The sequence below is a fragment of the Callorhinchus milii genome, unplaced genomic scaffold, assembly GCF_018977255.1.
Source record: "Callorhinchus milii isolate IMCB2004 unplaced genomic scaffold, IMCB_Cmil_1.0 Scaffold12, whole genome shotgun sequence".
Taxonomy (NCBI): domain Eukaryota; kingdom Metazoa; phylum Chordata; class Chondrichthyes; order Chimaeriformes; family Callorhinchidae; genus Callorhinchus; species Callorhinchus milii.
In genome coordinates, this window is record NW_024704753.1 from 18831045 (window position 1) to 18852063 (window position 21019).

Genomic DNA, 21019 nt, shown 5'->3' on the forward strand with positions numbered 1-21019 from the left:
CACACAGACTCAGCTGAGAAAAAGGGAACATGATTAATAATTTAGGCAACAAAAGGCATCTGGTTTTATAAGGGTTGGAGTTCTGATGTATCAGCAGCTTTCAGTTATAAGTAACAAAGACTGTCCGAGCAGTTTGAACAAGTTTCCTGTCAACGGTTTGAAAATATCGGCAGTTTTAGATTCATCAGCCTGGGCAACAAACACTGTTATCAAGGTGGAGTGGAGTCACTGTAGCTCAGTGGTTAGAGCGCTCGCCTCGCAAGCGAGAGGACCTGGGTTTGATTCCCGACAGGGCAAAATGTTGGGCAAGTTTCCTTACTGCACACACTCCTCTGTTTCCCTAGCAGTGAATAGGAACCTGCTTAGTTGATTTATGGATCGCTTTTCCGGGGGTTATAATCCCTTTAAAAAAATAATAATTTGGTCACTTCAATCCTCGACTGTGTGTGGGACGCTGCTGTGCGCAATTGGCTGCCGCGTTTCGCCCACAAACTATCCAGTCAATTAATTTTACAGCGTATTCTGTGAAGCGCTTTGAGACGTGTCGAAGACCTGAAAAGGCGCTGTATCAAACACAAACACTATTATTATTATGATTGTGACTAAATCTAATCCAGGCCAATCTCTCAACCAAAATAGTCAGTTTTCCCACCACACACACACGCACCACAACACATAAGTTGCTGGGGGTTGAAAATATGAGAGTGCAAAGGAAGTAGTTAATTACTGAATGCCCTTTCTGCTCTTGTGTTATGATGCGCTGACTTTAATCTGCCTTTGAACCAACGAGTAAAGATAGTCTTACAGCCAGGAGAATACTCTCACTCAGTATCAAGGTGAGATAATGTGGTGACAGAGTTTTATTACCACCCGAAGTGAGGGAGTTATGTATTTCGGGTCGTTTTTCAACACGTTTCTGAGACGATCAAATGTAAATCTATTCCTGCCGCTGAGCTCAGAGACAATGACCTTTTTGATATTCCGCTCAGCACAAGTGCGACAGAAACCTATTCCATTCTCGAGCAAATCGACAGAGAAACTATTTAAAGACAATGTTAAGGCTTCAAATGTACAGCGCTAACCTTTCTCTCCTCTCCTGCTTGAACAAGATTTTGACTGTCCGAGAGCTCAGTGTAGTGGTACTTATTGTTTCACATTGTTATTTCATACGATTGCAGCATTTGCAGGCTCTTATCTTTTTTTACAGTTTACAGTACATCTGTGAAGCGCTTTGAGACACGTCGAAGACGTGATATCAAATGCAAGGATTATTATTATTTCCATTGCCCTTTGGTGAAAAATTGCCTCCGGATTTTGAAAAAATCATCCCTGATTGCTCTCGTCAGCACTATTTTCCCAGCTGAAAGTTTCCTTGCTGTATGTAATAATAATAATAATAATAACAATCCTTGCATTTGACGTAGAGCTTTATCACGTCTTCGAGACGTCTCAAAGCGCTTCACAGAATATACGGTAAAGTGAATTGACTGTATATTTGTGGACGAAACGCGCAGCCGACTGCGCACAGCGGCGTCCCCACAAACAGCCGCGGGTTGAGTGACCAGGTGATTGTTATTATAAATTTTAAAAAAAAATTTGAAGGAATTATTAGCCCCAGAAAATGTAGGTGGTTTGCTGCCAGTGCAGCTGCGGCCAATTCCCCAGCAAGTAACCGGCCTCCCACAGCTCCCGTCAAACCACTACAAGTTCAGTATTTCATATACTTTGTTAATTTTCTCTCTAAGCAGTTGACGTCTGGAGGTTGTAAATTGTAAAGATTTTCCCAGTGATGTGAAAGCAAGTTGTAAATTTCCACTGACCGGCCAGTGTTTAAAGGTCATGTGTACCTGTGACTTAGAGCCTCTGTTCTGCTGCTTAGCCCCTGTTTCTATCAGATTTATTGTTTCTTTGCTGGAGTTGACAGCTGGCAGGTAACATTTTACCTCTTCCAAGTTGCCCAATTTTCAATATTATTAGTGACATTTGACTTGTTCTACGATTGGAGGCACTCTGTACGGTCACAGTACATGAGTCCAGAGCAGTCTGATATTTTCCCGGTTGTTAGTCGATTGGCGGATCACTTTTCCGGGGGTAATAATCCCTTTCCAAAAATTAATAAATAGTAATTTAGTCACTCAAGCCACGACTGTTTGTGGGGACGCTGCTGTGCGTAATTGGCTGCCGTGTTTCGCCCACAAAGTATACGGTCAATTCACTTTATAGTATATTCTGTGAAGCGCTTTGAGACGTCTCGAAGATGTGATAAGGCGCCGTATCAATTGCAAGGATTATTTATTTATTATTGTATCAAATGCAAGGATTATAATACTAATAATAATTATTATTATCAGAGGCTTAGGAAATGGCTATAATAATAATAATTATATAATAATAATTATTATTATAGCCATTTCCTAAGCCTCTGGTCTGGTGTAATTAGCTGGAGATCGGTAATGCATTTCATTTTTCTTGTTCGTTCCTTGTGGGAACATCTACAAGGCATCAATAATGACCTTTATAAAACACTGATTGCTGTACTTTGTATTGTAAGAGAGATGTCTGAACCAATCCTGCTGGGTTAGAATTCCTCAATGAAATGCGGGCTTCTGCCTTTGATAAAGCTTCAGTGTGTGTGGGGGGGGGGTGGGGGGTGCAGCAGTAGCCTAAGGAATATAAATGTTTTTATTTTCTTTCTTGCAGCCGACCAGTGAGGAAGACCTGTGCCCTATTTGTTATGCACACCCGATCTCTGCAGTCTTCAGGCCATGTACACACAAGTCCTGCAAGTAAGTCATCGCTCTCATAGTCAGTGCAAGGTCAGAGACCTCCTCGCAGGTAAACACTGGATGTTGACACTCATTTAGATTGTTGCAGATTGCGTTGTGAAGTCTCCTCCTTCGTGCCCTCGGTTCCACCATCGGTGGCCGCGCTTTCAGGTACAACGCCCTTTCCTTCCCCATCTTCAGATCGAGCCGTCCTCTTCGACCGTGATTACGGTTACATCAAAATCCGGTCAATTCACTTTACAGTATGTTCTGTGAAGCGCTTTGAGACGTCTCGAAAGAGGTGATCAGGCGCTGTATTAAATGCCGGGATTATTATTGATTATTAAACCCAGAGTCACCAAACCTTAACCAGTTATTGTTCCCCTTTCAGGGCCTGCATCAACCAGCACCTGATGAACAACAAGGATTGTTTCTTCTGCAAGGCCACTATCACCGGAGTGGATGACTATATTAAGCCATCCACCTCCTTCACATCCTAATCGCCACCGATCGATTGCCTGTGACCCTGGTCCTGTGACCCTGCGTTTACCTGCTTTCCTTTCTTTGCCAGCGTAAAGGAGAGACTCTCTACTCAGAGGTATTTGGGGACAATTCAGTTGGGTATTTTTGCAGGGACTGAAATCGGATATTCGATGTTTACAAAGGGAACGGTCCTTGGAATGGTGCTTCACCAGCTGATGAGACGCTAGTTAGACTCTGCTATTTCAATTCATATATCGATCGCTAGAGAGACTGAGACAAATGTGTTCTAAAGGACAACTAATAGATTGGATTTCGCTTTGTCCTGTCAGATATCGGCCCGCACACTAATCCTAAACCACATTCAACTACCCGGGTCCTAATGCCTGCCCAAAACCTGATGATATGACAAACACTTAGGGGTCTTGTGAAATTTAAAATGATTTGAGGAAGGAGGGTATGTTGGTGTCCTGGACACTTGTGTGCTTTCCGCTGTTGGAGCTGTGAGGTGGTAATGGGATCTAACCAGGCAGATATATTCATCCAGTTAATTGCTGCATGTGATGTGATGATGCTTTCATCTGTCGAGAGCAAGATCCCTTTAAACTCTTATGGTTTGTTACTCCCCTAAATAGGTGCATGGAATCAGCACAATTCTCCAGCCTCCCTCCCTCCTTCAGGAAACTGCAAGGTTACTGTTAAGCACTGTCGATCACTATCGGCTATTGTATTTTATTTGGAGGATGCTGCATTGTTCAGTTCTCGACCTTGTCCTGAACGACAGAGGAATTTTGCGCCAGATATTAAGTATCTCCAGACTTTCCAGGCAGGATCCTCTGCCAGGTCTTCCCTGCAGCAAACCAACCTTGGAGGCAGCAGGTTCCTGCTTATTTTCCTGATTGTCTGTCTGTCTCTCTGTGGGGAAGGAACGTCAGGATAGAGCTCTGTTTACATCGGGTGCTTTTGAGCGTGAGGTCGTGACATCAGTGAACCTTCAGCACACGGGGACTTTAGTTAATGGCCATGTGGAGTATATCTATGTTGCTGTACTTTTCTCAATGGGCCTCAGAGACATTATGTCCCCAGACCTGGCTTTGTGATACTCCGGTTATTACAGGGAATGTGCTTTGGGTTCCTTTGGTTCTTTCCAATCTTCAGTAAAACACAAGACCGGGGAGAAACGGTATCAACCGAGCCAATGCCCACTTTATAACACTCAAATCTATTACGTACGAATAATCCCACTGAGATAAAGGTACAAGTCAACTGTGCACAACATGGGAGGGAGGGAGTGTGCAGCGTCTGGACTCTGTGATGTTAGTTTATTGAGTTCCAGTGTGTGCCTCTAACAAACACTTGCCATACAAGATCCTTTCCTGTCCAACAGCCAAAGGCTGTGGCGACTGATGCTTTACAATAGCAGTTTGTCAGACCAGATTGTGCATTATTATGCTGAAAGGACTTGTTACAGAAACACACAAAAGGTACAGTTTACATCAAAGAACATGTGTTAGGAGTTTTGCAGTCCAGTTACGGGATGTTGAGGAGTTTGCATCCCAGTCAGACACGTGTCTGATTTAAGCTTTCAGCTACTGTAGGTCAAGAGAGTGATTTTTTTTAATCCTTCACACCAATTGTCACTTTAAAGAGAAGGGTCCTACTTTGCACACAATATGTACAGTCAATGCAGTGTATCCTGCGAAGCCCTTTGAGACGTCTCGAAGACGTGATAAAGCGCGATATCAAATGCAAGGATTATTATTATTACTCCATTCGTTACTTCTCATTAATTGTCACGACTGCTTCTGGAATTGTCTGGCAGTAACTTATTCCAACTATGAGTACAGTAGTAGGTGGTTTTGCTATAATGAGAAGCAGACTGTTGTTACAGGTGGAATCAGATTGGGAAACCGCTGAGCTGGGTCTGGCTGCTCCCAGGACCCTCGCTGTTAAAGGGCTGGGTGTCGGCTGATATTAAACTCATTACTAAAAACCAGGTCATTCTTTTAGAGCTTTTAAATTTTGTAAAATGATCCAATATCATTATCGGAACTTTCTGTGGGTCTCAGCCATATAAAATATTGTCTAAACGTCAGAATTGTTTGACCCTAAATTTGGTTACTTTCGCGGGGTCAAAGCTTTACACCTTTTTTTTATTAAAAAAAAGATTTCACAAATCGGTTCGATTCTTATTTTGAAGCGAAGCCAGGTGAAGGCACCAGGACCCCGTTTTAATAATGTTCGGCGTGTTATTTACTGGTGAGGGAGAGAGAGCTAGAAGAACCCACACTTCCCACCACCCCTCAGTGCGTGGGGTTTGGGAGCCGGGTGTTTTAACTGCTTTTAATACTTATTAACTAAGATTTCCTGGTGGTGTCGGGGAGAGTGTGGAGAAAATGTAAAGCTGCTGCTTGTGTTGATCTCAATGGACAGTTCAGTTCTCGTGTGTGAGTTTATCTGCAGATCTGAGCAATAAATATATTGTGGTTATGAGCCGTGCCTCCAGATTCTGTTTTTCGTCCACAAGCTTTGGTACGAGCAGTAAGTCTCCCAGTGGTATCCAGAGAGAGCATTTAAGTTTCCCTGGAATGTTTGCATAACTTCGAGAGTTCTTTTAGGAATCCAGGAATCGTCTAAAGTGCTAAGTTGCTGCCAGTCTCCGGAGTCCGTTGAATCTCCCGAGACCTTGGGATGACACCCGCAGAGGGCGTTTACCAGGTTTCAGCTCACGAGCGTGTGATGGCTCCTATTCCAAGGTCTCACTTTGGAAGATGTTACAGAAACGTCAGATTGCTGGGACGATCGCAAGCTCTGCACATCCAACTGACGGGAACGTCACTTGACAGGTAACGAGGTGCGTCCAAACTGTAGGCAGGAGGAAGGTAGCAATGCTCTCGCGCATTTCACCCTGAACTGTTATTGCTCCTGTTTTCCACCCACTGAGGATTCAGAACCTGCATTTGTCAGGCGTCAGATGACTAAATACTGTGGTGAGGATGTGTGAAACAGAGAGACGGACAGTGAGAGATCAGTCTCTAATGAAAATGAATTTATAATTTTATATATTTGTCATTAAGTGAAGCAGTGTGTAATATTATTTTCCCCTCTTCCAAAGGCATTTATTTGATGCTTTCCCTTGCAGTGTAATTTTCCACTGTGCATGTGTAGAACAAGCTGGTTTTGTGTCGTGTGGACTGAAAAATAACATTACTGCAGGAGTTTTACTAAAATTTGTTCATTTTTCTTTAAATTCATACAATCTGTATAAAATTCATTTCAAGATTTTCCATGTTAAAATACAACCAGAGGCAGCAATTTATTACAATTATACAGAGCATTTAAGCAGCCACTTCCTTTCCCAGTGCTCTAAAGAAATTAGTTTTGAATTAAATGAGCTCTCATATCCTAGGACTTGATTCGCTTTTCTACCAAATTATCTAAACAGAAATGTGTTTCATTTAGATTACGTCACTCAGATTGGAAAAAGGATCCAGTATTATAATTATTTCACCTTCGAACAAGGTGTTTGCAAGGCGTTGTAAATCCCGCCACCCTCAGTAACATTATTTGAGGAAGGGTATTGCTAACCAAACTGAATGATTTATAAAACTACATGTCAGGTGTTTTAAGCTTTGACATCAGAAAGTACAGACTCCACCAGTTTCATGATGTTGCAGTTAAGGTGCGCAATGTCAGACACCTGCTGGTTAGCTGTAGCCCCTCATCTGCAGGTGCCAACACCAAGCCAGGATCTTGGCACACGAGCCACTCCATCACGAAGGTAAAGGTGTAGTTTGGTAAGTGGATATGACTGATGCAAATCTCAGCTTCGCCCATTACATTTAATTCCTGTAGACTGGAAAACACTTAAAGCCAAATAATTAAATTGTTAATAAAAAATCCCATTTATCACCCCAGAAAAGCGCAGATCCCCTCTCGCACCCTTTACCTCACAACTTGGCGATTCTAAAAGTGCAACTCAAGCAGCAACTTCCGACTTGTCACAAAGTCAATTTCCACCGGTCAAAGAATTTCAATAGATTTGTTGCCTTGATGGAATGATTCAGATCGTTTTGGCTGCTTCCCTAATGGAAGCTCCAATGAATATCAACTGCATAGAACTAACATCTCTGTGTGAAGCTAAGTTTTATTCCGAGCGTCTGCCAATAGAGAGGAACGAAAAGGGTAGGAGGCATCTTAATAATGCATTATGCAAGTCACAAAAACTCCTTGCTGTAACCCTTTTGTCCCCCAAATTCATTAGGACAAACAGTGTGGGGAGGAGATGCAGACAACCTCACAGGGTAAGATTTAGCTCAGCTGCCAAAGTGCAGAATCTCTCCTTCGCTGCTCGAGTGTATATGTTGACTGTTGGCAAACAAACTGCATCCAGGATAGCTCTGCAGGTTCACTCTTGAGCAGTTAGTTCTGTGTGCGTGTGGCTATTAGTGCTCTCTCTACATGATGATTTTGGGTTCAGGCACAGAATCGGCGATGGACTTGTGAGGCAGGACATTGGCCCCGTTCAGGTAAAGCTCGTCTTTCACAATCACGTCCTCTCCCAGCACCGCAACATTCTCCATCCGCACCTGCAGACAGACACATTCAAATCATTGCTTCAGCCCAGACTGACGACGACAACTCATCAACAAAGTTCTAGTCAAGTACAGAGAGTGAAGCTAATACTATAATCTCTAAGCACAGAAAAGAAGGCATTCATTTAGCAAAGTGGAAAACCTGTAGAGTCTCATTACAAACATCATTTGGTATTTTATGAAACAAAATGTGATTGTAGATTTAAAAAAACTACAATAAATCTCAGTGCATTAAAATGAATGAACAGTTTGCAATAACATTGCCCAACAGTGGACTATGAAATGACTTGCACACGTGTGATGGTGACATCATCCTCTGAAGTATTACTTGGTTAAGCAGGATTCCATGATGACAGAGCTCTACTTACTTTAGTAACTAATAACTCAAAATAAAAGTGTAATGGTCATGACGTTTATTGGCCTCTGAAAATCACCCGGTGAATCTGGTAGATATAATACCCTTGAGTGATGATTGATACGTAAATCCAGCTGCATGTTTAGTAATGTTGTCCTCACTCACCCACTGCCCGACATCTGAACTCCAGCCGATAATGCAAGACTCCAGCCAGGAATGAGAGCGAATCCGTGAGCCCTTGAGAACTGTGCAGCGTTTTATCCGGACCCCGTCCTCTATCACCACCCCTGGGCCTATCGTCACGTTCGGACCGATAGAACACTTCTCTCCAATCCAGGCACTTGGGTCCTGAAAAAGGAAACACAACACACACTGAGTCAGTCCCCGTGTGGTCCCTCAAAACAGGTTAACAAAAGATGCAAACCCTGCTCCTCAAGATACATGTGAGCATGACTGAAACAAAATGATTAAGTTTAATAATAACAATCCTACTCTGGTTTCTCCAGGCAGTACACCCTACATCTTCTCTAACATAATTTGGTAGAATTTTAGAAAAGTATAGAGCTGCACTGCTTCCGGGTTGAAAGTCAGGTGCACTGTTTAAAAAATATTAAACGTGCACTGAGCAGTTCCCTCTCACTCCCTATCAGTGAGTACACAAACTGTCTGTATTCGACAGCCACATTGGGTGTGACTCCTTTCAGTGAACCTCTGGTGTCATCCAGTGGTCAGAGAGAGTACTGTTTGCAGTCGGTGATTTGGAGCGATGGACATTTCCTGAGATCAGGTTAGAAATTGCCACATAGCAGCAGCCCCCGCTGTAAAGTAGTGGTGAGAGCACAAACCATCTCCAAACAATGAAACATACTAAAATCTTACCACCAGCACATTTCCGACGATGCCAGGCCCTTGATGCAGCCTTTCTGGTGCTTTGTGTCGAAGAGATTGTAGGTACATGCACATCCCGGTCAGAAAGTCTTTGGGTTGGCCAATGTCCATCCAGAACCCTGAGGGGAAAAGCAAAGGAAATTACCTTCTAGGAAAAAAAAGTATTTACTTTCAATCACAGAATAACTTCCTATCTCGCCATTTCGGTCCAGTCGTAGAATTTGCAGCCCAGGAGGCCATTCAACTAGTTCCATTCTTACCCCAGAGCCCTGCAAATTTTTCCTTTTCAAGTACCAATCCAATTCCCTTTTGATAGCTACTATTGAATCTGCTTCCAACACCCTTTCAAGCAGTGCATTTCCACAACTCGCTGCATAAAAAAAATCATCTCCTATCGGGTTCTTTTGGCAATTATCCTAAACCTGTGTCCTCTGGTTTCTTACCTTGGAGTTCCATGGCGTACAGCTCGCCCTCCTGCGCCATCACAGGGAAAATCTCCTTCTCTATGGATGTTGGCCTCAGCTACAAAGATTGAAGATAGAGATGCAATTAATATCACCCAACCAAGGTTACCAAACACAGCTCATTCATTTCACTCAAATAGGAAGTGAATTTGCAAAAGGTGTTAATACCAACTGAACCTTGGGCGTTTAGCTTTCAAAAGGGAATGGGAGAGGTACTATGTTTCTATGATGTGCACATCTGTTTCCCAGGTAACCAAAATGGAGGAACCATCCAAAAGAAAGTGTAAAGAGTTTATAAATGTTCAGAGGTTATTTCTTTGACGGGGTGCTTTGGCTGTCCCCAAGTGCACTACAGTTGCTGGATGGGCACCTGAACCGGGGGGGGGGGTGGGGGGAAGGATGACTGGTAAGTACAGTCAAAAAGGTACATTTTGAAACATGTCTTGAAAGACCATAAGGGGAAGGGATGGTACAGTATATCTTCACCTAAACTACATTGTGCAAGATTCAAAAGCGCTTGAAGATTACAATAAACACAGAAAAGATGTCAGAGTGACTTTAATCTTTAAATGACTTACTTGGATTCTGTTGAGAATCGTGGGGCTGAAGATGTACATCCCTGCATTGATCTTGTTTGACACAAAGACTTGTGGCTTCTCTACAAATCGATGGATCCGCCCAATCTCAGCTTCGTAGATCACTACTCCATACTTGGATGGTTCCTCCACTTTGGTCACCTGGGGAACAGATCGGCACATCATAAAAACATAGGAACAGGAACATGCTATTCAGCCCCTCGAGCCTGTTCCACCATTCTGTAAGATCATAGCTGATTTGTACTTCAACTCCAATTACCCGCCCTTGCCCGTATCCCTTGATATCCTGACCTAACAAATATCTATCCACCTCAGCCTTGATCTATCTACCCCAGTCTCGAGTATATTAAATATACTGTTCCCATCCCCTCATTAAGAAAGCTTGATAATAATAATAATAATAATAATAATAATTGATGAGGTGCGTCTTCACTTTCCAGTGATCAGCTATCTCAGCATTGTCGAAGGAAGGTCTGTTTGTTTCAATGTGATGCTGGGCATTGGCCTTTACCAAAAAAATCATCATAGAAGTGAAGTGTTTTAAGAGCAGTAAACTACCAGTTGAAAACAATGCCCCTGTAACACCAAACAGTACTTACCACAATAGTACCCTCCTTCCCATGATGCTTGTGAAAGCGCACCATCTCCTCAAAGGGAAACTCACAGATCACATCACTGTTTAGCACAAAGAAAGGCTCAGAGTTACTGGTTAAGAGATCTCGAGCCAGAGCAAGTGGTCCAGCTGTGAACAGAATGAACACAAAGTGTCAAGTCTGAGTTCCCCCAAAATCTTCCCACTCAACGACTAACTCTGGAATAGATCAATGGTTGTTGGGACATCATCTTGCAGCCACCCGTGCCCATGTGAGCAGATTCACTCTCCCTATTACAGATTTACAATCATAGCTAGAAAATAAGACTGTCTCTCGCTCTGGCATCTATTCATTGCTCCCATCCATTCCTGTATTTTTATCTTCCTTAATGTTGCACATTGTAACATTTCAAAACACTTTAGAAAACATCAAAGTTGACCAAGAAAATTCCATAAGGCAATGTGGTGCTAAATAAAACACAGGTATTTTAACCCGGGTTACTGCTATTGTACAGTAGTAGAAAAAAACTATAATTATGGGTTAAATCAAAGAGCACACAAACTTTGAGGCTGAATCTGACCGGGATATTTTCAATGCTGCAAATAGACAGACAGACAAAGATGCAAGGATTTCTTACCTGTTCCTAAAGGCTCCTTTTCATGCGAGAGTGAAATACGAATACCAAGCTATTTGGAGACACACAAATATAGATGGTAAGAGTAGACATTACGGTAAACTAAATTTCTAATGTGTAAAGAATACTGATTTAGAGTAGAGTAGTTCCAGTGGAGAGGTAACTGCACCTCAGTAATGATAGGCCAAATGGCCTCTGTGCAACAAGTGTTCTATTTTGCTTTTACTTTGCAAATTAAAATTGTTTGTTATCAATTTGAATAACAATAATCCTTGCATTTGATACAGCACCTTATCGGGTCTTTGAGATGTCTCAAAGCGCTTCACAGATTATACTGTAAAGTGAATTGATTGTGTATTTTGTTATAAGTTACTAATAAATTGAGAAGGGAAAATTCTCAACTCGTTACCCGCTGCTCCTGTTCCTTCATTTTCTTCTCCAGCATCTCCGACATGTAGCTGACAGCGAGGATCACGTGCGTCACCCCAGCCTGTTCCAACACAGACACACACACAACAGGTTCAGTCTTCTGTAGAAATGAGGGGATGGGAAGGAACAGAGGCAAACACCTTCCTACTACAAACTAGATTTATGTAATCATAAAAATCACACAAGAGAAATATTGAAAATACTTTGACAAAAATGTATTTTAGTTGCTTTACATCTACTACAGTGATTATAGTACAATTGCCGGAAATTGAGCTTGCAAATTAAGTTAGTATTTTGTTAATTCTGTGGTCTCTTAGTCCAGGCCTGTCCTAAATTAAGGTGCCAACTGTACCTTTACTAAAGCCTCCACTTGATGCAGAAGAATGGGTTTGTTGCAGAAATCCACCAGAGGTTTGGGAACACTGAGTGTGAGCGGCCGCAGCCGCGTCCCATAGCCTCCAACTAGGATCAACGCTTTCATTGTTACCTGGAAAATAAAACCACGAACAGCTTCAGATCCTGCTAAATACCCCCAGATAAAGCGAAAAACATAGTGAAACACAGCCGAGCTATCCAGCGACAGCCCAACGATAACAACAACTCAAATTTATATAGCGCCCTTCACACAGGGCAGCATCTCAGAACGCTTAACATGGATGGCAGACAATACAATCTCAATTTCCACTCACATATGCAGCTTTGCATATGCACCTCAAACCAAACTAACTTCTACATACATACTTCTGTTTGGACAACTATTGTAAATTGTATGTTTGAATTTACTCCATAGAAACATATAAAGTTTGTTGTTTTTCTAGATACTGAGTTCCTCTAATATTGCAGAGGTCATGACCATCTTCACATGGCCAGAACATCAATGCAGTTAGAACCAAGCGTTGTTCTGGGTGTAATCTGTGCACACGTGGAAACTAACTCCATAGTTGCAGATGACGAGCACTTGCTGGCAAACCAACTGGAACAGAAATAAACCTTTTACTCCACAACAAATCCACAATGTACAACAGATATGATTACAAAACATCCCCATTTTCATCGACTGCCAACAGCTAACTGGACCTAAGGGCCTGTTTCTGAGCTGTACCTTTGATCACTCTACTAGAAATCTCTCCCTCAATCCCTCTATGATGTCCCCTCTTTTACTATCTTCAATTTAAACCCATGACATTTAGCTGTAATCCAGCTATATTATGTCAAATCACATCCTGAACTGCAGTTCTTTACTTCCAGCAATCAACAGAATAATATTGCTTTTGAAAGAACCAATGTCATGTGATACACACACCAAAGTGCCATCCTGAAGGTCACTGAACAGGAAATGAAACATTTAGTCTGTGTGGCTGACTGACTCCATTAAAATGAGGGATTTGTCAGCTATGCTGATTACTCTATAAAGCACCATTAACTGGTTTATTCCGGCACAGAAAAGATAGTCATTGGGTGGTCTACTTTTATGTTGGGTCTTTCGCTGTATTTATTATAAGACACAGTATTTTATAGCTAGAAAGTCAATAAACTTATAAAAGCAAGCAGAAATAAAAATGTGTGGAACGACACCAGGTAAGAAATCAATGTATTGCACTTTGAGGCTCTATGAAAACAAATCCATTCAGAATTTCAACCAAATGAGAATATGAAACATACAATTACATTACATGTGTGAAACTACACAAAGCTGTCATTCCAGATAATGCTTGCAACTCCCTCTGGTAAAATATTGAATGAACACCATGCTCAATGGGCCTTCTGTGCTGTAAATATCTACGATTCTATGATACTGAAAAAACTACATTAGATTTGCCCATATATGCACTCAAATATACAGTCTCAATACTACACAAAAAACTGTTACGTGTTTAGAGATGTTTAATTGATATATATCTCATATATATGTATATCAAATTAAATAATTCTTGTTATGAATCAAAGAATATGCTTTTATCAAACGAGTGAGCAGCAATAGAGAGCTCTTTAAATTAAAGCTGTAATGAACTACTAATTTATAAGATACTGTATACACTACAGCAGTTCAATTATTTAAGGAAAGTACACCCATCCACATAAAACAAATTTAATCTTGATAGTTTCCTCTCTTGATGTATCCATTCATCACATCAATTTGTGGTATGAGTTTAGGTATGAGTTGGGTAGGGACATTCACTATGACGTCCACTTCCTCGGCAGTCTACATTGATTTTCTTTGGCAGTCACTGACTAAAGTCTCACTGAACTTCTTGGTGCAACATACAATACTTTTTTTCTTGTTAACCTTTTCATAAGCATATGTACACACACACACACCACTCAGTCGGAAAGTATAACTCTGGAAACTGATTCAGCAAACTAATGATGCTTCATTCTGCTGACTGTGATAAGCTGGCAGCTGACCTGGGCTCCTGAATGATTCGGGTAAATTCTGATTATCAGTTCATTGATAAACCTATATAACCAAATAATTAGTTATGCTAGAATTATCCTGCAATGCTAGATCACTGTGCGTGAAACTGGAACAGTCCTGCAGTGCTCAAGACAACAGGAGACAAATATCGATATGCCAGTGGATAATCACTTTCATAAATCACTTCATAACACCACAACTTTCAGATGAAATATTGCAAATGACTGAGCAGCCAAAAGACCAAATCTATTTACAAACTTTGTTTCCCTCTATGATACCCCGAAAATCCACTGAAGTACCTTCATTAGCATTATCTTCACAATATTCTACAGTATCTATTGCTCTGCCAAATAGTTAGCCCCACCAGCACACCTGAAACTCAAACTTTGATACCAAAGGATTGATGTATTGTTATGGGAACAGACGGAGACGGATCAGCCCATTGAGCCTGGTCCATCAATTTGTTAGAATTTGATAGATCTTTTAATCCAAATGCCACATCCTTTCACCATATTCCTCTGAGACGCCGTCCGGGGTGGAGGGCGCTATATAAATCCAAGTTGTTGTTTTAATACCCAAGTATATGTCCATTTCTCATTTAAAGCATACATCTTGATTCAGCCTCTACAGCTTCCTGAGGGAGAGCACACCATGTCAAGCAATTCCGTGACAGGTGATTGCTAAGTGCAACTTCTGTTCGCTTTCAGTTTCAAAGCTGCCCCTGTTTGTTAAGGCAATGACAAGCAATCCCTCCATAACCCTTGAATTGGTCTATGAATGATAGACCATTGCCGAGACGGCAAACTCAAACTTGACATTCATAAACCATCATTTTAAATATTCAAGCACAAATATTCAATATTTTCCAGACTGCACATCCTCCTATATTGTACCTCACCTGAGTTGACATTAAGAATGGACAAGTCCAATCTATGGGTTGTTATCAGATGATTATTATCCCTGGATCACTCAAAGCAGACCTTAATTGAGCGCACACCCACGTCCTTCTCGGCAGGAAGCTTTTAAATAACCACCATTGACAGCTAAGGTTTCCCCTCCCACCCCTGAGCCGAGAGTACATTGTGGCACTCCCCACGGGCATTCGCTAATAATCACAGGTGACACAAGGCGTTAAAATGTGGAACTTCCTGAATTGCTTGACTCAGAACCGCACCAACCAACATTTTACCCGAAACCCTCCCCTTACCCCCAAAAGCTCAGAACACGTCGCCACGACCAACATCAATCATAACAATTCTTGCAGCTGTTTGTAGCGTCTTATCGCACTGCTGCAGCTGCGTAAACATACTGCGAAGCGCAGCCCCCCCCCCCCCACCCCGCGTATTTTGCGGACGGACGGACAAAACGGCAGCGGCCGAGCTGCGTGCAGCTCGACCTCCGGCAAACAGCGCGTGTGGACCGACCGAGCGGCCGCAAATGTTTTCTTGAAAGACGCAGGCCAAGACGGGAGTCCTGCGACACTGCGCGGTCTCGCTTGTCCTTCACGACGCCCGCAAAACCGCACAGTCCGTTCGCTCTGCGGTATATCCCGCGAAGCGCTTTCGAGACGCCTCGAAGGCGCGATTATTATTATTATTACTATTATTAGTCGATCAGTGACTTACCCAACGGTCGGTCTTGTTGCTTCTTGGCGTCCTCTGTGGGTCGGGGTTCCACTTAACTCTCCTCACTCACTGCTCTGTGTGTATGTGTGTGTGTGTGTGTGTCTGCACATTCCCCCACACAGACTGGGGGGGTGGGTGGGGTGACACGTGTGTGTGTGTGTGTGTGTGTGTGCGCTCTTTGCCTCTCTCTCTATGACACAATCTCTCGACAGCCTTCCAATCTGTCACCCATGGGCATTGGCTGCGCAGCGCAGTGCACGGTGTGTGTTTGTGTGTGTGTGTGTGGGGGGAGTGGTGTGTGTGGGTGTGTGGGTGTGTGTGGGTGGGGGGGTGTATGTGGGTGGGTGTGGGGTGTGTGGGTGGGTGTGGGGTGTGTGGGTGGGGGTGTGTATGTGTGGGGGGGTGTATGTGTGGGGGTGTGTGTGGGGGGTGGGGTGGGTGTGTGGGGGTGTGTGTGTGTGTATGAGGGTGTGTGTTTGGGGGTGTGTGTGGGGGTGTGTGTGGGTGGGGGTGTGGGTGGGTGTGGGTGTGTGTGTGGGGGTGTGTGTGGGGGGGTGGGGTGGGTGTGTGGGGGTGTGTGTGTGTGTATGAGGGTGTGTGTTTGGGGGTGTGTGTGGGGGTGTGTGTGGGGGTGTGTGTGGGGGGGGGGGTGTGTGTGTGTGGGGGTGTGTGTGGGTGGGGGTGTGTGTGGGTGTGTGTGTGGGGGGGGGTGTATGAGGGTGTGTGTGGGTGGGGGTGTGTGTGGGGGGGGAGGGTGTGGGTGTGGGGGGGTGTGTGTGGGGGTGTGTGTGTGGGGGGGGGAGGTGTGGGTGTGGGGGGTGTGTGTGGGGGGTTGTGTGTGGGGGTGTGTGTGTGTGGGGGGGGGGGGGGGGCACTGACTGTCGAACTGACCAACTGCCCGATTTCAAACCGCACGGGTGGGGCCCATCTCGCGCCGCCCGAGTCACGTGACACCGGTCGCCCGCCCCAGGTTTAACGAGGCGAAAATCGGTGGCGTCACAGCGGGACCCTGAGCCGCCCCCACACACACACACACAGACACAGCCCCACCGCCCAACACGGCTCCGCTCCAACTCGGCTCCTGAGGTGGTCCTGAGGCCCCGCAACACTGACAGCAAAGCGCCGACACCGTACGCGTCCGTCCGTCCGTCTCTCCCTCCTTTCCCCTCAGACCGGTGACGTGGCACATGCGCCTCGATGCGCTTGTAACGTGGCAACTGCCGGCCAATGGCGTCACGGCGGCTCCCCCCCCACCCCGCCTACCGTCGGTCCGTCAACCAATCAGGAGCTAGGTAGGGCGGGCAGTTGGGCGTCTCGGACTCCGCTCCACCAATCAGGCGCAAGATGATGGGAGGGGGGGCGGGGGGAGAGAAATAAGCCTGGCCAATCCGAGCGAGGGTCGCCGAGTCACGCCAACGATGGACTGGAGGAAAGATGGTCCCTTCGCCTCGGCGGAGCTGGGAGGACCAGCGCCCCCTGCAGACGCTGGGGTCTCATTACATTGCTCTTGTCAAGGCATTGAAACACTTGTGATAAAACTGGGGGATTGTTAGCCAAACATTGCATGGAATTTCCTTCCCCCCCCCCACCCCCCACCACCACCCCAACATTCACCCAAACATCTTATCTGAAGGACATTCAAATTTTCAAGACTTAAGAAAAACAAACGATACACGATCAGCAGACACTGACGCAGATTTAATAATAATAATAGATACAGAGCCTACAATCTATATCACAGGGAATTATGGCAAGTGTAGTGACTATCTGCGGGAAAGATGTGCACGGCAAGGCTCCACAAACAGCCAGGAAATGAATGACAATTTCTCTGGACAATTGTTGGCTGGCTTACTAGCTCCTGATTAATGCTTCATCCCCAGGAAAGTACCTCCTAAAACACAGCTCTTCGGCAGTTGTGTCCTGGAGTGTCAGCCTGGACTATCGGCTATCGGCTCAAGTCTTGAGGTGGGGCTTGAAGTGACCATAATGTTTGACAGAGGCAAAATTGGTATCAATCAAGCCAAGTTGTCATAACTCCGAAGCCTGCCTCAGTAATGCATAGTCTATCTTATTGTACACAACCCAATCTGTAGCGTCCTAAATAGGGCAAGTTTTTAAAGGCCTTGTACTCATTTGAGTGTGAAAACATTCCCCAGAGCAGAGTATTTAATTATACGTTTGATTCTAATAAAAGGGCTAAATCAGTTGGAAGATTCTAATGATTGAATGTCATCATTTTGTACATTTGCCTTTGCACATGGTAAGTACCAGCTGGTTAATGTTAATGTTAAGAGAGCAGTGAATTCTGATTAATTGATCTCAGTTGTCATGATGGCACCAGGATGATGTGAAGCCACAAGAGGAAGGGAATGTCTGTTCTGATTGATAATTGATCGTCTATTGATAATTGTTACTAACGTGGATTAACTTATCCAACGTAAATCAGCGTTCCTCTTGGACATGTGTGCCCACTGGACTTCAGACCAAACTCTGCAGGTATTTCAGTAGTGCCTGATTCCACTCTTCAGGTCTGTCAAGGTAGCAGGCATGCCCGGCCCCCTTCATCACCATCACTTTGTGATTGGCCAGATTTTTGAGAGAATCGAACGACTGCTTTCCCAGTTGAGCATCCTGATCACCATAAACTATGAGAGACGGAACCTGTTGAAAAGATAAGACACGAATCAGTTCAGAAGCTACATTGCCACTAGATTAGGGCAGATCTGCCGACAGCCAGCTACTCTGGGTCCACTTGTAGCCAGGATCTTTCACTTCGCAAAATATACTGTGAAGTAAATTAACTATATATTTTGTAGGCAAAACACGGCAGCTAATTGCGCACAGCAGTGTCCCACAAAGACGTTGTGTATTGAGTGACCAAATTATTATTAATTTTTTTTAAAGCAATTATTACCCCCTGAAAAGAAACCCACCAATCGACTAACAACCGGGTTCCTACTTACTGCTAGGTAAACAGAGGCATGTGGACTAAGGAAACTTGCCCAACCCTGCCCGGGAATCAAACCAGGTCCTCTCTCTTGCAAGGCGAGTGCTCTCACCACTGAGCTACAAGATTCCACAAATTGGTAGGCTTAATTAAATAATATTTTAAGTAATATTTCTATGAAACTGAAACACAGCAATCCAAACACACCAGTCAATAAGACAGTCAGCATACCTGCAGACTAGCATACTGTTCAGGAGTGAACATATTGGTACAGATGGGAGCCACGGGGATAAATGCTTTCACCATACTCGGGTATTCAAAAACGAATGGCAACGAATACATCCCACTCATTGATGGGCTAATTAAAACCACTTGCTCCAGGTGCAAAGCTTCACAAACTTCCTTTAGGAAACTTGCAGGAACGAGTTCCCCCACCTTGTCTGTGGTTGTGGTCATTTTGGATTCTCCATAACCTAATCAGAAAGAGACACCGTGGAAAGAAAGGCCAGTTAGATTCCCTATACCATATACGTTGCCGTGGACAACAACAATAAATTCACCTCATAAAACGCAAAACACACTGTATAAATTCTGATAGGGCCATTTATTTTCCTATTCCAAGTCAATGGAAGCAGAATGCCCACTACTTAATAATAATCCTTGCATTTGATATAGCGCTTTTTCACATTTTCGAGACATCTCAAAGCGCTTCACAGATTATACTGTAAAGTGAATTGACTTGAAAAAAAATCTTGCGGGCAAAACGTTCCTTTTTTCCCCCAAGTGGTCATCTAAAAAATCTGGCAGCCCTCACCTGGTAAATCAATGGCCACTGCATGGTAGCCATTGTCTGCCAACACTTCGAGGGTTTTAATTGTGAACCAATTTGCGGAGGAAAAGCGAATGCCATGAAGCAGTAGGACGGAGAGTTTAGGAGGTTGTTCTTTAGGTGCGGTCAGGCGGATAAACAGTCTTTTTCCTGAGACCTCTATTGAGTTTTCCTTGATTGGAAATTCATCCATGGTTCCCAGAAGTTACCGAAGTTCTGCTGTTGAAGCAAAGGTCGATTTAAGAGATCGAACAGTCGTGGATTGAGTGAATGCATTATTATTTTTTAAAAAGGGATTATAACCCCTGGAAAAGAGTTCCGCCAATCGACTAACAACCGGGGTCCTACTTACTGCTAGGTGTGTGCGTGGAGTAAGGAAGCTTGCCTAAGGTTTCGCACTGCCAGGTAATTGAACCCGGGTCCTCTCATTTGCCTGGCCAGCAAGCTAACCACTGAGCTATTCCATGTTAATAACAAGATAAGATAAAGAGAGAGAGAGAGACAGACACATGATCTGATCAGCACAAGTTCTGATAAAGGGTCACATCTGACACCATTAACTCTTTCAGTGGTGCCCACTGACCCGCTGCACAATATTCAAGCACTGTTGATTTCATTTTCTTTTCTTTTGATCTTTGCATTCCATTAGTATTTGCTTTAAGTGGAATCTAAAGAAATCTCTCTCCCTCTCTCTCTATATATATATAAAAAAAAACTAAAATGGGTTCCATGCAGCCAAAAAAAAACTCAACTCTGAAAACAAAAACAGCAAATGATTGCCATGAAAACATTCCAACAGCAGAACCAGGAAGTCTGTGTGTTTCTCTCTCTCTCTCTTTCTCTATCTCCCCAGTGGTTTTCTCTCTCCCTATCCCTCTCTCCATCTCCTCTCAGCCCCCCCCCCCACCCCCCCAAAATAAGGGCAATACAATTTGCACAGCTTATTCTGTAATGGAATGGAATGACACTTAAAAGCAACCCAGACCTTTCCGAGCGAGCGAGTGAGTGGAGTTGGGTTGAATGATCCTTTCGCTTTGCACCAGGATCTCAGAGGAACAGGCGTCAGACCCGATGGACCCCACTCCTGACTGCCTTCTGCTGGTCGGGACTCGCCACTGGAAGACAGAAGAACCCCCAAACAGCAACGTGTTCATCAGCCACAGCAATCACAGCAAACCCACCCACCCACCCCCATCGAGGCGAGGGGCTGCACATGTTCAGGGCTGATCTGCTAACTGGGACAACAGGGGGCGCGTACACAAAGGCAGATGACGGGGCTATCCTGATGTCTATGCGTGGGGCAAGGACTGAGGAGAGCAATAGTGACCAGGACTGACTTGTGTGTGTGCTTTGGCTTTGCTTTGGCCAAACAACACACACGCACTCCTCCTGGCTGGACTGTG

General features: G+C 44.0%; 3 protein-coding genes across 6 annotated transcripts in view; 1 reads left to right on the top strand and 2 right to left on the bottom strand.

The window, feature by feature from the left end:
* LOC103176755 (E3 ubiquitin-protein ligase RNF123) overlaps positions 1-5738 on the top strand; it is a 67055-nt gene extending 61317 nt beyond the window's left edge. For all 3 annotated transcript variants that reach the window (XM_042339578.1, XM_042339580.1, XM_042339579.1), the window contains exons 38-39: positions 2701-2786; positions 3157-5738. In XM_042339578.1, coding sequence (XP_042195512.1) covers positions 2701-2786; positions 3157-3265 — 195 coding nt within the window. In that variant the 3' untranslated portion in view covers positions 3266-5738. The remainder of the gene's footprint in view (positions 1-2700; positions 2787-3156) is intronic.
* Positions 5739-6464: 726 nt separating this feature from the next.
* On the bottom strand, positions 6465-15954 carry gmppb (GDP-mannose pyrophosphorylase B). Its single transcript, XM_007890502.2, has 10 exons — positions 15841-15954; positions 12152-12286; positions 11780-11860; positions 11374-11422; positions 10743-10885; positions 10126-10284; positions 9527-9605; positions 9075-9202; positions 8361-8543; positions 6465-7834 (listed from the first exon to the last, which is right to left on the bottom strand). Exons 2-10 carry the CDS (start codon positions 12278-12280, stop codon positions 7703-7705), a joined length of 1083 nt encoding a protein of 360 aa, XP_007888693.1. The 5' UTR covers positions 12281-12286; positions 15841-15954; the 3' UTR covers positions 6465-7702.
* A 1568-nt stretch (positions 15955-17522) lies between these two features.
* Positions 17523-20800, bottom strand: abhd14b (abhydrolase domain containing 14B). Of its 2 annotated transcripts, none has more exons than XM_007890505.2 (4): positions 20602-20800; positions 19602-19832; positions 19019-19260; positions 17523-18501 (listed from the first exon to the last, which is right to left on the bottom strand). In XM_007890505.2, exons 2-4 carry the CDS (start codon positions 19807-19809, stop codon positions 18319-18321), a joined length of 633 nt encoding a protein of 210 aa, XP_007888696.1. In that variant the 5' UTR covers positions 19810-19832; positions 20602-20800; the 3' UTR covers positions 17523-18318. The 2 variants fall into 2 exon arrangements, with proteins under 2 accessions (XP_007888696.1, XP_007888695.1); XM_007890504.2 differs by having other exon boundaries at positions 19602-19835.
* Between the last annotated feature and the right edge of the window lie 219 nt (positions 20801-21019).